This window comes from Osmerus mordax, chromosome 1, assembly GCF_038355195.1.
Source record: "Osmerus mordax isolate fOsmMor3 chromosome 1, fOsmMor3.pri, whole genome shotgun sequence".
NCBI classification, from domain to species: domain Eukaryota; kingdom Metazoa; phylum Chordata; class Actinopteri; order Osmeriformes; family Osmeridae; genus Osmerus; species Osmerus mordax.
Window position 1 is genome coordinate 26165325 of NC_090050.1, and position 19422 is coordinate 26184746.

A 19422-nucleotide genomic window follows, 5' to 3' on the forward strand; every position below is an offset into this window, starting at 1 on the left:
GGGAGAAGAAACCCACCCAAATTAGCTTCGGTTAAACAGGCGTGGGAGAAAATTGCCACAATTGTTACAAATCATGTTCACATACATAGAGATTTCTCATGAAAATCTTTTTATAATCATTGAAGAAATGTAACACGCCATAAATCAAAACAATGTAACGTAGCTTCGCAGAAAGAAGACCCTGGCCTCGCCAGCTGTGTGCACTGACCAAGCTTGCGCCCTTAAAATAGCATCTGAATAATGCGCCATTGACTTTAGACCACGTTTTTCCTGGTCAATTCCTGGTGGCGGAATTGTTTTTCGGAAACTGCAAAATAGCACCAGGGAACGTTTGCGCCGGAACACGCCTCCTTTTTCGCTGAACCGCCCACGGGAGCGCAAGGTCATTTCGACGTGCGTCTGTGGAGGAAAAGTCCGCTTTGCGTCGAGTGCAAACTAGGAATGATACTTGTGTCGTTGACAAAGTCAATTGCGCTGGGTGCAAGATCGGGCCCTCTATCTCTCTATCTGCTCACACTAAAAGTAAAAGTGCTCAGTTCTACTGGGGGGATAACCACTTCACCACGCCAAAACACATAGACGCACACTCCAACTCATCAAGACGCAACACACACTAAGACACACCCAGTGTTCTACTGTTCTACCCTAGCTTTGATGTTGCAGAGGCATCACAACAGTGAGGGTAGATTCACCTATCAGCCCCATCCTCAGGCCCAGCAGAGGTACTATAACTCCCAGGTACTACAACTCCCAGGTACTACAACTCCAACTCCCAGGTACTACAACTCCCAGGTACTACAACTCCAACTCCCAGGTACTACAACTCCCAGGTACTATAACTCCCAGGTACTACAACTCCCAGGTACTACAACTCCCAGGTACTACAACTCCCAGGTACTACAACTCCAACTCCCAGGTACTACAACTCCCAGGTACTACAACTCCCAGGTACTACAACTCCCAGGTACTACAACTCCCAAGTACTATAACTCCCAGGTACTACAACTCCCAGGTACTCCAACTCCCAGGTACTACAACTCCAACTCCCAGGTACTACAACTCCCAGGTACTACAACTCCCAGGTACTACAACTCCCAGGTACTACAACTCCAACTCCCAGGTACTACAACTCCCAGGTACTACAACTCCCAGGTACTACAACTCCCAGGTACTACAACTCCAACTCCCAGGTATTACAACTCCCAATTCATGATGAGATGGACAGATGAAAGCTGAGTATGAAAACTACAATTTAGGGGATGCATCTAGGTGCCCACTGATTGGTCCAGGTTGAATTATTGGAAATACAAAAAAATGTAATCTGTCTTCCATGTTTGACACTATACCCAGCATACTACATTTACATTTAGTCATTTAGCACACGCTCTTATCCAGAGCGACTTACAGTAAGTACAGGGACATTCTCCCCAAGGCAAGTAGGGTGAAGTGCCTTGCCCAAGGACACAACATAATTTTGCACTGCTGGGAATCGAACCGCCAACCTTCTGATTAATACAACGATTCCCTAACCGCTCAGCCATCTGACCTCCCCTACTACTGATTACTAAGTGCCAGATTTACCATCAGCTAGTCATTTAATTTACTGCATGTGTTAATTGTGTCCATGACTGTATTTCAGGGCCAGGCCTGTAAGCACTTCACTTGAAATGCAAACGCCCCAATGAACCACTCTCATCTGACGCCTCCTAACTACAGACATGTTCACCACTGGCCATGTGTCTCAAAGACGCCATTTTGTGTCTTCTGTCCCTTAATGCAAATCATATTCCATGAAACTGAACAAAAGAGGGTATGGGTGAAAATGGCAGCCATTTGGTGTCCTGGGAGAAGTGTGTTGGTGTCCTGGGAGAAGTGTGTTGGTGTCCTGGGAGAAGTGTGTTGGTGTCAGACGTAGAGCTGCTGCTGAGACATCAGAGGAAGGACTGGTTGACAAAGTCCTCTAACTGCAGCACTACTGTACACACACTGCAGCATGCACTTGAAAACACACACACAGTCATCTGTTGAAAACACAGATTCATCCTCACTCACACACACACACACACACAGATGGACCCCACAAAAACTCATAACCACAGTATGAATGCAGACATGTGCCTGCATGGTGTCTGTTAAGACAAAGCACAGGGACATAAATCAGAACCAAGAGGGACCGGACTGGGACCAACACACAGCAGTAGGAAACTGAAAAACAGGAGATTCATTTTCTGCACTTCTTGTGTCACCAACTGGGAATCATCTCAGTATAGGACTAATGAAGAAACAAATGACTGAATGAGAGAGAAGGAGAGAGACAGGGAGCGAAGGAGAGAGACAATAAAGAGACAGAGAGAGGGAGGGAGAGAGACGGGGAGGGAGAGAGAGACAGAGAAGGAGACAGAGAGGGAGACAGAGAGGGAGAGAGAGAGAGAGAGAGAGACAGACAGACAGAGAGAGACAGAGGGAGGGAAAAACATGAGAGATCTATGACAAGGGAATCAGATGGCTGTGCGGTGAGGGAGTCTGGCTAGTAATCTGAAGGTTGCCAGTTTGATTCCCAGCCGTGCAAAATGACGTTGTGTCCTTGGGCAAGGCACTTCACCCTACTTGCCTCGGGGGGAATGTCCCTGTATTTACTGTAAGTCGCTCTGGATAAGAGCGTCTGCTAAATGACTAAATGTAAATGTAAATGAATGACAGGGCGAGAAAGAGAGGGAGAAACCTCTACATTTTCCTCTAGCCACCTCACTAGTTCTCTCCCCTCCTCCCATCTCTCAGTGCCAATAAAAACAGATCAGTAGGTCAGAGGGGTGGAGGAGAGGAACAGGGCCTCATCCATTTCCGCTTCTGGGAGATAACAGTAGGAGACTGGACTCCTTGTTTTCCCCTCTCCCCCCTCCTGTAGTGGAAGGCAGCACCATGTGTTATCTAGTCAGTGTCCTGCTGTGCAGGTTCAGACATGAACCTCATGTGACACGATGCAGGCTCAGAACTATCCTCTCCCTTGTCTTCATGTAAAGAAGAACAGCCTGAACTTTTCTTATTACTATAGATAATTGAGTACATTATAATGTAGCCAAAAATGGTTAACTAGCTAGCCTAGCCAATGTTATTGCTCAAATCCGTTGGCTATTTAGCTAGTGATACCTAGCTACTTTTACTGCGTGAGTTAGATAAACCTTACCTTCGTAATTGTCAATGTAGCTCGAACAATACTACAATTTTAACCCCTTTTCCCTCTTGTTTGAAGGTCAGTAACATAGAATCCTATGTACATCGTTAATTGTCATTTTGGGATGATCAGCTAAACTCATTGTAAGAAACTGCATTTTGTGTGAGAGAACTAACATAATTGCGAGCTACCAGAAGTTGTTGACCTGGCTTGTGCAATATGCGGAAGTGATGCATGATGCATGATGCATGAGTGAACTAGAGACGTTACAATTTCTGGGGTGTGCTTGCGTTGGTTGCAGATGGGTTATGTATGTTTGAGTCCACACATTCATAGATATAGGCCTACGTTTCCACTAAATGAAAACAGATGAGGTCGAAGGGATAAAATGAGCGAAAACGAGACACAATTTCCCCTCATCTGTACATATGAGAAATGCCTATGGCAAGCTAACTAGTGCTTGCGCGGGACATGTTAGCCGCTTACACAAACAGATTGACATAAAGTTTAGGCTGTGGCATTGAAGACAGCGACGCACCACACAAGCTTGAGTTTGAATACATTAATTAATGTGACATTACTTACTGTACATGCAAGTCTTGAATTGCTTAAATGTATGATGCTGCTAGTACACCAGGATACTTGCTGAGCAACAGTCTTACTAGCATGTCGTATTTATGCACATTGTATCTATGCATCGTTGCTAAGGTGTGCTGACGTTGTGACGTTGGGCTAGCACTGAGGTCCCTTGGTGCGCACAAGGCACTTTTTACCACAAAAACTTTGTAAGCTCTGTGGCATCATGAGAGGATGTGTCAGCTCAGGTGTGGGAGGGTGAGAGAGGAAAGGAGTGGACCCACACACGAGACAGGAGGCCTGGTACATGGAACAAGCTTAGTTCGGCGTCAACGGAACTTTAATTTTGCACCTACGGTAGTAGGGTTCAAGTTAGGAGCAAGTTTATGAAGCCTATGTTTTTGCCTTTAAAGACCTTTTATGTTTGCTTCCTGAATGTTTTTTGTTGTTATTCAATAAAGCGAATTCTTTGTTTAAAAGCACTTTTGCCTGCTCTGTCCTACGGTGACACACCGCTTAGTGGCCACTAAAAAATGCCTGGTTCTTCAGGAGCATTATCGTGTTTGGACGGTCGTTGATATTTTTGTTTATTGTTATTAATAATATTATCGTGTATGTCGTTTTTAACCCACAACCCAAGTTTTGTTGCAGGCACAAATAAACTATATTGCACTGTACTATAAGTATCCTAGTTATTATTTTAGGCTACTCATCTCAGTTATGCACTTTTTACACGTTTTACTCCTAAGAAGCCCACCTAGAAAAGTTGTTTCATAAATTACGATCATTATGTTTTATTTATTTGGTACTGTATTATTAGGTAACTATGATTTCTGTTTGGAAAGACAGCAACTGTTAAAAACAAAAGCCATCAAAGAAATGTTGTAAAATAAAACTTTTAATTTAAGAATGTTCATTTATACATCCCTAATGTTGTAAAATAAATTATTTTTGTTATTCCTCAGACTATAATCATTCCATCAAAATCTATAATCGTTGCATCCCTAGTGTTGACCAGAGGACAACCACGCCAGGGCCACCTGTCTGTCTGTCGGCCATTCTGATTGGACAGTGCTAACAGGCAGAGCTGTGCTGAGCTGTGGAAACTCAGCAGACAGGCAGGATATGACATCATCCTGAGAGAGATGAGCGACTGATACAGTAAGTTCCTATATTTAAACCAGGAAGAGGTGTGTGTGAACTGACAGACACCAGGTATGGGAGCAGAACCATGTGTGCATGTGTACATGTCAGGGAATTTGCACGTTTTACATTTACATTTAGTCATTTAGCAGACGCTCTTATCCAGAGCGACTTACAGTAAGTACAGGGACATTCTCCCCGAGGCAAGTAGGGTGAAGTGCCTTGCCCAAGGACACAACGTAATTATGCACAGCCAGGAATTGAACCGGCGACCTTCTGATTACTAGCCCGATTCTCTAACCACTCAGCCACCTGACTCCCTGGACATAAGTTAAGTTGAAGGCCTTCTTGTCTTCTTTTCTCCACACACACACACACACACACACACACACACACACACACACACACACAGAGAAGAGACACTGCACACACACACCACACTGACAGCTAGCCTAATTTATGACGGTACTTAAAAGCCCTCATGTCAACAGTTTCATTATAACCATGAAGTTGAGAGGCATGATTCCTGTCATCTCACACACACACACACACGCACAGAGGGATAGCCACAGCACCAGTCTGTAAGTGAATCATCATGTGTTTGGGCAGGGTGCCCATGCAGGACAGCAAGCCCCTCAGAAGCAGCCTGGCCGCCCGGCTCCTCGCAGCCTGAAGCGCCACAGTTCTACTGAGCTCACAGGTCAGTCAGAGAGACAGCCAGAGAGACAGACAAAGAGACAGCCAAAGAGACAGCCAGAGAGACAGCCAAAGGGATAGCCAAAGAGACAGCCAGAGAGACAGCCAAAGAGACAGCCAGAGAGACAGCCAGAGAGACAGAGACAATCCTGCTGCTGCAGACTAACATGTCCAAGTGGGATTATAGTCATTATATAAGGGAGTCAGGTGGCTGAGCGGTGAGGGAATCGGGCTAGTAATCCGAAGGTTGCCAGTTCGATTCCCGGTCATGCCAACTGACGTTGTGTCCTTGGGCAAGGCACTTCACCCTACTTGCCTCGGGGGAATGTCCCTGTACTTACTGTAAGTCGTTCTGGATAAGAGCGTCTGCTAAATATTCATTTAGCAGACGCTTTTATCCAAAGTGACTTCCAAGAGAGAGCTTTACAAAGTGCATAGGTCACTGATCATAACAACAAGATAGCCAAAAAACATCGCGAGTAGCCAAAACATGAAGCACACATTGTGAACAACCAAAGTAAGTGCCAAAGGGAAGAACCATAAGAGCATGTGGTTAAACAAGTTACAATTAAACAACATGAACCGCTATAAGTGCAAGTGTACCTGTGGAAAAAAGCAAACAACAGTAATAAAAACTATATATCACAGCGAGAACAAAAATTTAAAACAGTTACCACTAACCACAAGAGCAACAAGTCTCTAAGCAAGAGTCATTGTGATCCTTGAGGAAACTGACATCGGGTCAAGCGAACCATTCCTAAGTACCGTTGTACTCCCGGAACAAGTGCGTCTTGAGCCTTTTCTTGAAGGTGGGGAGACAGTCAGTGTCTCTGATGGAGGTGGGGAGTTGATTCCACCACTGGGGGGCCAGACAGGAGAAGAGCTTGTGTTGGGACCGGGCGGTCTAAATGACTAAATGTAAATGTAAATATAACCTGGCAGTTGAGTATCTGACATTAATGCTCTCTGTCTCTCTGTCTCTCCTCTACCATCATCTGAGTTTAGTCACCATCAGAAAGCGTGTGTGTGCACATAAGGGTTACCCTGCACTGATACTGATCCTGGCACATGAGTGAGTGAGTGTGTGGGAGGGGCAAGGGCACAGCTGGTACAAACAGCGTGTTCAGGAAGTGTGTTAAATAAGGACCCTCCAGAGTGGTGAGGTGGGTGGGACACCATGTATGTATGTGTGGGTGTATGTCTGTGTGGGTGTGTGTGGGTGTGTGTGTGGGTATGTGTGTGTAAAAACACATTTGCATGAGAGAGAAGCCAAAGGGTTAGGGTTAGGTTATCAAAGGGTTATGGTTATCAAAGGGACCCAGTTTTACCACTTTGATAACTTCCGTGTCAGGAACAGCTGTGTTCAATAATGTATCTTTAAACAGAATAAGAGTTTTACACATTGACCTGGACAAGATAGCCCTACACAGACTGATGCAGGACTGGGTGGAGAAGCTTATAACTGGCCACAGTATGGACAAGGGACCTCTTTACAAGCTGGCTATCAATGTCTGTGTAAGCTGAAGCATGCTGAAGCATGCAACATTAGACTTCAAATATTTATTTCACAAATTTCTGAGGCTAAGGACACGCTGGAGGGACTATGTCTCTCGGCTGGCCTGGGAACGCCTCGGGGTCCCCCAGGAAGAGCCGGTGGAAGTGGCCGGGGAGAGGAAAGTCTGGGCCTCCCTGCTTAGGTTGCTGCCCCCGCGACCCGACCCCCGGACAAGCGGAAGATGATGGATGGATTTCTGAGGCTACATAAAAAAAGCTGTAAAAAGTCCACATTCAAAAACGTCACCTTCTGACACAACTCAGATTTAATTTAATTGTTCATCTCATCTGTTTAAAACCAACTTTTAGACATTTTAATACTTTTTCTAATTTACCGAAGTACATAAATCTCTCTGTTCCTTTTTTGTGATCGTATGTGGAACATATCTTGTATGTACTGACTTTATGACCCACCTCTTGGCATCTTACTAGATGTACCAAGCTGTACATCTAGTAAGGCTTCCAAGCTGGTAGAAACAACTGAGACTGTATCTGGGCTCCTCACGACTGGAGCTGAAAGAAACCTGCAGGTCAGCAGGTCTGAGGTAATACACAAACCCCAGAGTGCTCTGGAAGCACCACTCCATTAAGGAATGATTCACCTTTACATGACAATCAGACAAACACAACTACTGATATATTGCATTCCCACCACAAAGCAAATGGTGAATTATTTTAAAATAATTGTTGCCTTCTGTAGATGCTGTTTGTGACACAATTACATTAACAAAGTGATGCGCTTTTTCAAGAGTAAACTTCATATTTAGGAGAAAGGTGTGGCATTGATCACTACAGCTTGCTTATCTGGAAAACTTTTCTGAACTCAAGTATGTTTCTGTTTGGGAGCACTGTGGCATCAAATTAATAAGAGAGATACAGAGAGATTTCGTTGGTTGTTTCTATTTTTCTCCTCTTTCGTGGAAGGACAGGGTGCTGAAAAGGATTTACAATCAATTTGCTCAGCATTTTGTAACTCTCCCTCCTCTCTTCTGTCTCTCTAAGCTGTCTAAGTCAAAGCAAAACCCACTGATCTGTAAATTGCCTAGATTCTGTCGAAGGAAAATTAATCTCTGGACCCAATAAGACACATAATCAATAGTTTCCTGAACAATGTAGAAACTCAAACTAGTCATCTGCATGGTCCTCTATCAGGGTCAGATCTTACTGCCCTGATGTCACAGAGGCCCTTGTCATTCTGCCCCAACAAAGACAATTCTGGGTCATCCCTGATATCACCTCCCTCCAACACACCACTCACCCCCCCTCTCTCTCACACACACACCATTCCTCCCACCTATCTCACACACACAAACACACACACCACTCATCCCCCCGCTCTCTCGCACACACACACACCACTCATCCCCCCTCTCTCTCTCTCTCTCTCTCACACACACACACATACCACTCATCCCCCCTCTATCACACTGTGTGCTCTGTGTGCTTAGCTGTTCCTAGCTGTAAGGGAAGGAGGGAAGGAGGGAGATGCATGCAGAGCGAGATCTAACAGATGCGACAGAGGCAGCCAAGTGGCCAAGTTCATATTCTTCACACACACGCACACACGCACGCACGCACGCACGCACGCACACACACGGTGAGATAACTGCCCCTGAGGCCGGGTTTAGATTCCCTGCATGTCCTGCACCGAAGCCAAGTTCAGACAGACACACTACAGCATGACCACCAGGAACACAGAAGCACAGATCCACCAACACTAGACAGTCCGTGAATCTCTCACACAGCTTTATGACCTAGCGCTCTGTGAAGCATGTGGATGACACACTCACACACTCAGTGCTACAGCAACATCTGCAGAGTTGCATTCCCACGGCCTGCTCTGTGATTGTGTGCTGTATAACAGACACATTTTGATTGCCCTTATTAACGTGGTCAAGCTCATCGACTACACAGCAGACCCTTACGGCTGGCTTACTTTTTAAAACTACAGTAGTAAACACAAACGCTGACTCAGCCTGTCTGCTTGTCTCCCCAGGGGGTTGCGTAGCGTTAGCATGTCTCTCTGCCTGCCAGCACTGAGCATGAGGGTTAGCGTTAGCATGTCTCTCTGCCTGCCAGCACTGAGCATGAGGGTTAGCGTTAGCATGTCTCTCTGCCTGCCAGCACTGAGCATGAGGGTTAGCGTTAGCATGTCTCTCTGCCTGCCAGCACTGAGCATGAGGGTTAGCGTTAGTGTAACGGGTGTGAATCCGTGAAACTCACTCCTCAAGTATATAACAGGCCACCCGCGTCAACGAAGAACTAGCTTTTCGTTGGCGTAGCTGGTTGGGTCGCGCTTGGCAAGTCGAGCCCAGCGAGTGGCGAACAGCGGCCCGTAGACCTTGTGACGGAGTGTGGCCATGTTACATTAGCATGTCTCTCTGTCTGCCAGCCAGCACTGAGCATGAGGGTTAAGCGTTAGAATGTCTCTCTGTCTGCCAGCACTGAGCATGAGGGTTAGCGTTAGCATGTCTCTCTGCCAGCCAGCCTGCACTGAGCATGAAGGTTAAGCGTTAGCATGTGTCTCTGTCTGCCAGCCAGCACTGAGCATGAGGGTTAAGCGTTAGCATGTCTCTCTGCCAGCCAGCCTGCACTGAGCATGAAGGTTAAGCGTTAGCATGTCTCTCTGTCTGCCAGCCAGCACTGAGCATGAGGGTTAAGCGTTAGCATGTGTCTCTGTCTGCCAGCCAGCACTGAGCATGAGGGTTAGCGTTAGAATGTCTCTCTGTCTGCCAGCCAGCACTGAGCATGAGGGTTAGCGTTAGCATGTCTCTCTGTCTGCCAGCCAGCACTGAGCATGAGGGTTAGCGTTAGCATGTCTCTCTGTCTGCCAGCCAGCACTGAGCATGAGGGTTAGCGTTAGCATGTCTCTCTGCCAGCCAGCACTGAGCATGAGGGTTAGCGTTAGCATGTCTCTATGTCTGCCAGCACTGAGCATGAGGGTTAGCGTTAGAATGTCTCTCTGCCAGCCAGCACTGAGCATGACGGTTAGTGTTAGCATGTCTCTCTGTCTGCCAGCACTGAGCATGAGGGTTAGCATAGCTTGTCAACATCCCTGTCTGGAGGTGTATGAGACATAGCTTTGTCTGTTGGCGTGTCTGCCCCAGTTTAGCATAACAGCAGGATATACTGTTGCGCCTGGTTGTCTTTTTCCAAGTGGTAGATGTAGGGTTATAAGATAAAAGACTAATGGTTGAAAGTCAGCAATAAACTGCAACCCTTTTCTCTTTGATGTGGGAGGTTCAAATAAGCATATTCATAAGCGACAGTCTCACCTTAACAGGCTGGATGGAATAATAGACAACGCTAATACACAGAATTTGCTGAGTCACCAAACACACTTTATAACATTTTTACTTCATGGATTATTATGGGGACATGAGTCATCCTATGTAGGGATATTTGCTGACGGTATTATTAGTGGTCTACTGTCTGCATCGACCTAATCCAGTAGGCTATTGATGCTAATTGTTGTGCAGTTGGTACTTTGTGCTAAATCAGCTGTTTTCCAAAGTCAATATAGGACCGCACAACTTACACTCACACACAGCAGTCATATACACACACAAATACACAAGCAAGTGCTTGGAAAGCTTACTGCACTGTCTCACACACACACTCAGTCACTCACTCTGTTAGCGATTAAGCTACTAAGCGCTGGAGGTGCTTATTAGCCAGCTGGCCAGACCTCCTTGTGGAGACTCGTATCCAAGCTGCAGAGTGGAGCAGCACACACAGACATGGGGGACAGAGAAAGAGAGACAGAGAGACAGAGAGAGAGTGAAGGGTGAGAAGGAGACAGACAGAGAGAGACAGAGAGAGAAAGAGAGAGAGAGAGGGTAGGGTGAGAGAGGAGGGTGAGAAGGGAGGGGCTGAGGGGTCTCTGTGTCTGGCCCAAGGCTGGGGGAGGGGTTTACAGAGGTGGAAGAGATTGAGGGGTTTCAAGCGTGTGTATATGAATCCATGGGTTTCTCTTTATGTATATTGTGTGTTTCTCTTCAAATAGTATGTGTGTGTGAGTGCGTGTGTCCTCTGAAGTTAGGCCAGAGGCCCAGAGAGGCGTCAGAGTGTGCCAGAGGAGGCCAACACACTGGCCTCTTTGGACCAGCATGGTCCTGTGTGTGTGTGTGTGCCTGCGTACGTGTGTGTTATGTCCGTGTGTCTGTGTACGTGTGTGTGTGTGAATAAGAGAGAGACAGAATATTACAATGAGAAATAGAACTCAAATGTAAATAACCCAGAAATCAATGGGTTTCATCAACAACTATTCATACTGACCTTGGCTGGATAGGAGGAGTAATACAACCATGAAGCCCTTCATTTTCACTGACTAGACACACACACACACACACACACATTGACTTGTGTCTCTGTGTGAACATAAGGGATGGGTGCAGCTGTGCCACACACAAACACACTGTTTCTGTCCATGTCATACACACTCTGATTAGAATGCCTGGTTCTGTTAAGGGCTGATATTTACTGGACACAGTGGCACTATGGACAAGAGAAACACTTTCTGCTTTTCTTTCTTTCCTCTCCCCCTCTCTCTCCCTCGTCTACACGTGTTCACTCCTGTAATTCCCCTCTTTACTCCCCTCCCCTTCACACCACCATGTGTATGAGTGTGTGTGTGTGTGTGTTCAATGCAGAACTTCTACAGCCTGTTCAGACCATCTCCTTAGAGAGAACACACAGACACCAGACACACACAAACAGACCTCCCAACACACACACACACACACACACACAGTATTGTCTCAAGTCCCTGCAGCTCTGTGATGAGCTGGCTAACAGAAACACATTGATGAAACACCTCAGTCTACACACCTATATACAGTAATATATAGTCTACATAATACAGTCTATATAGCTGCTCCATATCAGTCTATACAGCAGGCGCCAAAACTAGCACACAAAGTAGGTAAAAGTGGTAAATAAATAAAGAATTGTAGTAATTTGAGTAGCTACAGTCTATACACAATAACAGAACTTGTTCAGGCACTTTAAACGCTGCTGACTATTCAGGATATTTATTATGTATGTTGTTGTTGTTCACTTTCTCGAACACACAAGATGGGGAGACAATATGATGTCACTGAGTTGCAAAGATCGGAGAATACCTTAAGTTCTCATTGGTATCGCTGACATGCAAATGGTCCAACCGACCGACTTTTAATCCTGTGACAATTCAAATGAAGCAGTGTGTGTGTGTGTGTGTGTACTTTAACTTAACAGAATACCAAGGTACATGCACTGGCAATCTTTTAGGCTGCTACTCCAAGAATTCTGTTGATGCTTTAAAAGACACCATTTCCTACCTTTCTTCGTCAATCAACACCTTGAAACAGGAAGTCGACAGGAAGTGGAAGGGAGGCCCTGGCTGTCTTACAGGAAGTCCTACTGTAACAGCTCTTTTAGTGAGAGTGCTCATGACCTGGAGGTAGAGTTCATCAGAAGAAAACCAGACTTCACAGAAAGCCCCTGAGGGGCGTTACGGTAGCTTTAGAGACGATCAGTTTTCAACAATCAGAAGCAGTTGGTTCAGTGTAAACAATGTAGCTGAAACATCCCAGAGCAGCTGAGGGTGGAAGGGACCTCCTGGTCAGCTCACTAGAAGACAATTCAACAGCAGATCAAGGAGTGACAGGTTCAGAGATTCCCCCTCAATTGTACATCGCTTTGGGTAAAACTGCAGATTTACTATTCCCACAATCCTGTCATTCTGCCACATCCACATTTCATCATCAGATTTAGCACTAGCTGTAATTGTTCTTGTTTTCAAACCCCAGCTTTATCAGCATGGCTTGGCAAGCTAACTAGCTAAGTCCATAATGACTCTGCACTGATCAACTTTCATGTCATTAGTTGGTTTGTGAGCCACCAGGCATCTCCAGCCTGCTGTTCAGGTCGTTCGACCAACCTCATGTTATGAAACAGAAAAACAGGAAAACTCAAACATTAACATTACATGTATTCATTTAGCAGACGCTTTTATCCAAAGTGACTTACAAGAAAGAGGACACCTCAAACAGACTGTTCAGCCGGCTAAAGCCTGCAGTGTACATGAAAGACCTCTGCTGGGGTCCTTAGAGCATTCAACTTTGCATCCTTCTTTTCTTAATAATGGATGATGTAAGACTAGATAGATAAGTTCTGGTGATGTTTTCTGACTGGCTATTTACTCTGTATAACTCAAAACAACTATCATCTCAGTATGCCTGTGCCTTGTCCATGAATTGTATATAGCGGGACAAGTTATCCCTTATTTCTCCGCGTAAGAAATGGTTGAAATGTGTGAGAAACACAAGGTGTTGCGTGAGACCGTGAGAAATGGCTGAAATGCGTGAGGCTCATGGCAAATGAGTGAGACTTAAGAGCCCTGTGACTGTTAGCTCCACATGGGGTGAAAGGTCAAACAAAATGTGACCCGGGAAAACAGGAAGTGCTTAGCGTGCATCTTGTATTGATTACAGTGGTGAGACTTGCTATACTGTGTCTCTATGCTCCGCGTTTCACTTAGTCAACAGACTAGTAGGGTTTGGGTTAGCTAGGGTTAGTTATGACTAGTAGGGTTAGGGTAAGTTAGGGTTAGTTATGACTAGTAGGCACATGGAGTGGATTACCCCTTTCAGACATCCCATTCTGCTCTCACACTCAGAAGAGACAGGAACCACTGGCAAATATGACAAGTTAGGATGCTATAGGATAGCTACGACGTCTTATCATCAGCTTAAAGTTTTTCAGTCTTGTTAGATGGGTGATTAGTTCTGCAGGAAGGAAGGGAGATAGAGAGGTAGAGAGGAGGGAAGGAGAGAGGTAGAGAGGAGGGAAGGAGAGAAGAGGGAAGGAGAGAGGAGGGAGAGTAGAAAGGAGGGAAGGAGAGAGGAGGGAGAGTAGAAAGGAGGGAAGGAGAGATGAGGGAAGGAGAGAGGAGGGAAGGAGAGAGAAGAGAAGGAGACAGGAGGGAAGGAGAGATGAGGGAAGGAGAGAGGAGGGAGTGTAGAAAGTAGGGAAGGAGAGAGGAGGGAGGGTAGAAAGGAGGGAAGGAGAGAGGAGGGAGGGTAGAAAGGAGGGAGGGTAGAAAAGAGGGAAGGAGAGAGGAGGGAGTGTAGAAAGGAGGGAAGGAGAGGAGGGAGTGTAGAGAGGAGGGAAGGAGAGAGGAGAGAGTGTAGAAAGGAGGGAAGGAGAGAGGAGGGAGGTAGAGAGGAGGGAAGGAGAGAGGAGGGAGGTAGAGAGAGGAGGGAAGGAGAGAGGAGGGAAGGAGAGAGGAGGGAGGTAGAAAGGAGGGAAGGAGAGAGGAGGGAGGGTAGAAAATAGAGGGAGGGATTTAATGGTTGTTGGAAGAAAGCCTAAATAGGTCCCAACTATTACAGCTCTGAAGCCTAACAAGGGCCAGGGGCCACTCTCCTATTATCACCATTACAACCAGACACACAACTACACTGGTTCCCACCAAAAATTTTTTTTTGGGGGGGGGGGGGGGGGGGGGGGGGGGGTTATGCAGAAACCCCAGAGAGTTGCCTGACCCAGACAGACACACACACACACAACACAGCCTCATGGACTGTTCACACACAGTCAACAGGAAGCAGGCGAGACTGGTAGCCTACACACAGGACACACGACTACAATAAAAACAAACCAGTTAAAACTCCAGTTTAAAGCCCTCTTATACATTTCAGTTGTGTGGGCCCCCTTCTGTCTCCGCTGCATTCTGCCCTCTTATACATTTCAGTTGTGTGGGCCCCCTTCTGTCTCCGCTGCATTCTGCTAACTCACACTCTGTTTTCACGATCAGTGTTTTGGTCCTTGACAGGGATCGGTGCAGACAGTCATTAAATGCATGTAATAGGTGTCATGTCGATTGGCTGTCAAAAATAGACCTTGCATATTGATATATAGCTTATAGCTATAATGACATATAACTGTTGATTGTGTATCTGTGTGCAGACAGCCAGGCAGGGCAGCTAGTGTGTGTTTACTCAGTAGAACAGTTGAGTCTATCTTCCTTCAGAGACCACAACACATCATCATGTGCCAGTAAACATTGTAACACACACAGTCCACGTCTCCAGAACAGAATCATTCCATTTTTGTTTCTGAACTTATTTTCATCTCATCATCAATGGAGCTGATGACTCCCATGAGACCTGCATTGTCTAGGCTCCCTGGGGCTTATGGGTAAATAGGTTTAAAGAGCGCCTCAGGAAGATGTCTGCCTGTATAATAATCTCTGTCTCTCTGTCTCTCCCCCCCCTCCCTCCCTCCCTCCATCCCTATCTCCATCCATTCCTCCCTCCTTTCATCCCTCTCTCCATCCATTCGTCCTTCCCACCTCTGCTCACAAGACAGCGAACAGATTTGTCTTTGTGTCCATTTATAACACATGGCTGTTGCCTCCACACCTCTGTAAGGAGTGCTTGGGGATGGTCTGTGTAGTTATGACATCACAAGGATGAGAAGAGTCCCACTGTTCATAGCTTACCCCAGCTTCCATGCAGAAGCCAGCAGGATTCTGACACTTTCTGAATGTCACATCTGTGACATTCAGAAAACAAACAGCTTCTGTCTGTCTGTGTGTGTGTGTGTGTGTGTGGGTGTGTGTGTCTGTGTGTGTGTGTGTGTGTGTGTGTGTGCGTGCGGAAGGCAGGCAGGCCTGGGGTCTCCAGGTCAGAGTGGTGTGTGAGTGTTTGGCTCATCCATAATCCCCTCCACACACACACACACACCAATCAAACCCAGGTGTGGAACTCAGCAGAACTCAGTACAAGGCTGTAGCCATGGAGTCAACATTGGGGGGGACAAATTAAATTTGTTATGATAATTTCGGACAGCGTGCATGGTTGCCTGTCGTAGCATAACACATTTATATTTTTATATCAATATATTGGGGGGGACATTTTGACCAGATTTGGATATATTGGGATGTGTCCCCCCCAATATGTATTATGATTACGGCCTTGACTCAGACTCAAAGCAGCAAAGCTGGAGCAGGGTTAGGGTTAGTCACACTTTCTTATCTGTGGTTTTGCCAGGAAAAAGACCACTGTCATGAGGAAAACCAGTTTTATTCCTCAGGAAGTTCACCTGTTCCTATATTTCCTGTCCCCAGTGTTGCCTTCAGTGCTAGTCATGAGGAACAATGCATGCAAATACAAGGCCACATCAGCTACAGAGAGATAATGGCCTATTCAGGCAGACTATCTGTCAATGACATGATGATTTAGTAAGTAATGTTCTAGATCAATAAACCTTCCAACTAAATTAATAATGAATTGTATGTCTTAAGTGGTTTTATACGTTGTCCATTCAGTTTTGAACAGGCAGGCTGAACAGACACCCAGCTGCAGACACCCAGCTGGGCACATCGTAGCCTGCGTGTTGACAGACTGTCAGGCGGCACAGCGTGAAAGGTGTGTGAGAAGTGTGACCTCCGCGCTGACATCTGCCAGCTCTCTTCATCCTCACATAATTCCGGTCTACTGAGAGGCCATTTTAATAATCCAGTTAGTCTGTCTGGTTTAAACACTCCAACTTCCCGACATGAACAACGGTCGCCACCAGCCGTGCTTCTCTTTCCACGTCTTTTTAAAGCATCAGCAGAAAGTATCTCTACACTTCCTCTACTCGGCACCGCGAACAAAGAGAACTCACTACTGACAACGAGCTACTAACCTATATTTATGTGTTACAGCCCCGGGATATAGGGCCATCAATACCACGGCTCACTTCAAAACTGTGTTCGTCTGCTGTGTTTCACCGCTCAGTCCCCCACCCCCCGTTGTGGGAGACGGTTAAACAATGGGCCGACAGACCCCAGCCTCGCCACGGGGCTGAAACTATACACATGACTGCAGATACAGTTCCAATTAGGTTAACCTACTGAAGTCATGTCTTTTCACATTATTTAGGCTTTACGTCCACTGAACTGTCATGAAGACAAGAACTTCGACTTAATTCAGCCTTGACGCAAAACAGTAATTGTCCAATATGGATCAATTGTCAAAAATTCCAGTCTTTAATAGGATATAATCGATAATCTAGGCTATGTGACAGTCTATAATAGGATATAATCGATAATCTAGGCTATATGACAGTCTTGGATGTTCTTAACAAAGATGATGAAGGACGATTGTTCCTTTAAAAGGAGAGGACCTCTTTGTGTCATTTTCAGAATCTAATCTCAGTTAAAACCAAACGAAGGAGTATTTTGCATGGACGATGCGTGCATCACATGGAGGAAATTTGATATTTCATTGCGGTCACAAAAACGCCCCGTTCTCATGGACTAGGATGAGACTGGATTAATGACAGACAAACCTATCAGTCAATATTATAGAAAATAAATAAGAAAAGCTTAGTAACACCTTGGCTCCTGCAGGATAAGACTGTCGTCATCTCCAGACGCGCGCATGCTTCAGGCATGGCTTCAATAGGTAGGATATATGTTAGTAAGGCAACACCCATATGTTGTAAAGGTAAATATATCTCCTGCACTTATCCTCACACAGTGCGAAAGACTACACGAGGAGATAAAACAAAGCCAGCTAATGCCATTAATAGGGCGCACGTGTGGGGAAATAATGTTTTTAATGTGTATTGATCAGCGGGCAACAGACAAGCACACACAACGTGATCCGCAAAGGTCGGCAGAAATCTTTCAGTAGACATTCAGAGGCGCGTCAAAGAGCTTACCTTAAAGAAACCTTCACAGAGCAATCGTTTTGGCTCGCCATGCCGCCGCTTTCAAAGGCTTGCAGGTTAGTTGTAAAGTATTGCAACTATTTCTGGGAGTTTGGTAAAATCGTGAAAATCCACTGTTGCATTAAACAAAAGCGCAACTGCAGCGAGCAGTCGGGTTGATCCGGTCTGCCGTCATGACCTGCCGTCCGTACGCTCCGCTCCGGCCCTCGCGATTGTCAGAGTCATTTCTATGGTAGCCGTTTGTCACATCGCAATATCTTAGACAATACGGTTTTCTTTTCCACTATTTCAACCGCTACATCCTGTCATCATACGTGCATGCAAATGCGCTTCGACGCTCACCCAAAACACAGCTTGCCTGTGAGCGTCTGTCACGTTGAGTGCTCGTAGAGCAGAGAGGAGGGGGCGGGCGGGCGTAATCGCAACAGATTGACAGCGGTTCCACCACTCCCATCAAATGCTCCCGCCTCCAATTCACTCAGTAGACCTATTAGAGTGCTCCAAGAGTTCAGTAGGGGTGCTTTCACTGGCTTGCATAGTGAGCAGGCACGAACACTAACCGAGAAAGGCTGTCGGGCGGCAACATCTGAGAGCCGTTAAACGCCAGTAAAACGAGGGAACATTCTCCTGTCGGGGGTTGGCTCAAGGGCCACGGGTTTCACACAGACGAGGTCAAAGCCAAAGGTAAAATTCTGTAGGGATATTCCAGTAAAGCAGAAAGTGGGCCTGTTTAATTCAAACTGAATGGAAGTTCGGAGTGTTTTGATGACAAGCCGAGTTTAAAGGGAAGTTGCAGAGAGCAGAAGTTCCTTCCTGCCATGAATCAGGGTTCTTCAAAAGAGGAAACTGAGGTTCTTGTTCAGAGCTCGGGTAAACAGACAGATCACTAGCCCAAACAATGCCTGCCTCACCTCTCTTCCTCTCCTCCACTGTTTGCTGGACCACACAGCCTTCTTGTAAATGCTGTAGCTCAATTCCTCAGTTCTCTTATGCAGGTCCTGCAGTTTGACTTTCGGGCCTCCAGCTTGGCTAGGCCTCATCCTGAAGGAGGTCAGGGCCTCCAGCTTGGCCTCATCCTGAAGAGGTCAGGGCCTCCAGCTTGGCCTCATCCTGAAGAGGTCAGGGCCTCCAGCTTGGCCTTATCCTGAAGGAGGTCAGGGCCTCCAGCTTGGCCTCATCCTGAAGGAGGTCAGGGCCTCCAGCTTGGCCTCATCCTGAAGGAGGCCAGGGCCTCCAGCTTGGCTAGGCCTCATCCTGAAGGAGGCCAGGGCCTCCAGCTTGGCTAGGCCTCATCCTGAAGGAGGCCAGGGCCTCCAGCTTGGCTAGGCCTCATCCTGAAGGAGGCCAGGGCCTCCAGCTTGGCCTCATCCTGAAGAGGTCAGGGCCTCCAGCTTGGCTAGGCCTCATCCTGAAGGAGGCCAGGGCCTCCAGCTTGGCCTCATCCTGATTCAGGCCCCATTAAGACCCAGATCCCTTCTCTACTCAGAGTCAAATCTGACAAACTGCACCAATGCAATATCTAATCTGAATCATAGCTTCTCCAACAGATGTTTTGAAAGGTTCCATAATACAAT

At 46.4% G+C, this 19422-nt stretch overlaps 1 protein-coding gene across 1 annotated transcript in view; it reads right to left on the reverse strand.

The window, feature by feature from the left end:
- Positions 1 to 18048, reverse strand: part of kif21b (kinesin family member 21B) — a 53497-nt gene extending 35449 nt beyond the window's left edge. Inside the window, exon 1 of the mRNA XM_067255105.1 lies at positions 17840 to 18048. Within this exon, the coding sequence (XP_067111206.1) occupies positions 17840 to 17880 (41 nt within the window). The 5' untranslated portion in view covers positions 17881 to 18048. The remainder of the gene's footprint in view (positions 1 to 17839) is intronic.
- Between the last annotated feature and the right edge of the window lie 1374 nt (positions 18049 to 19422).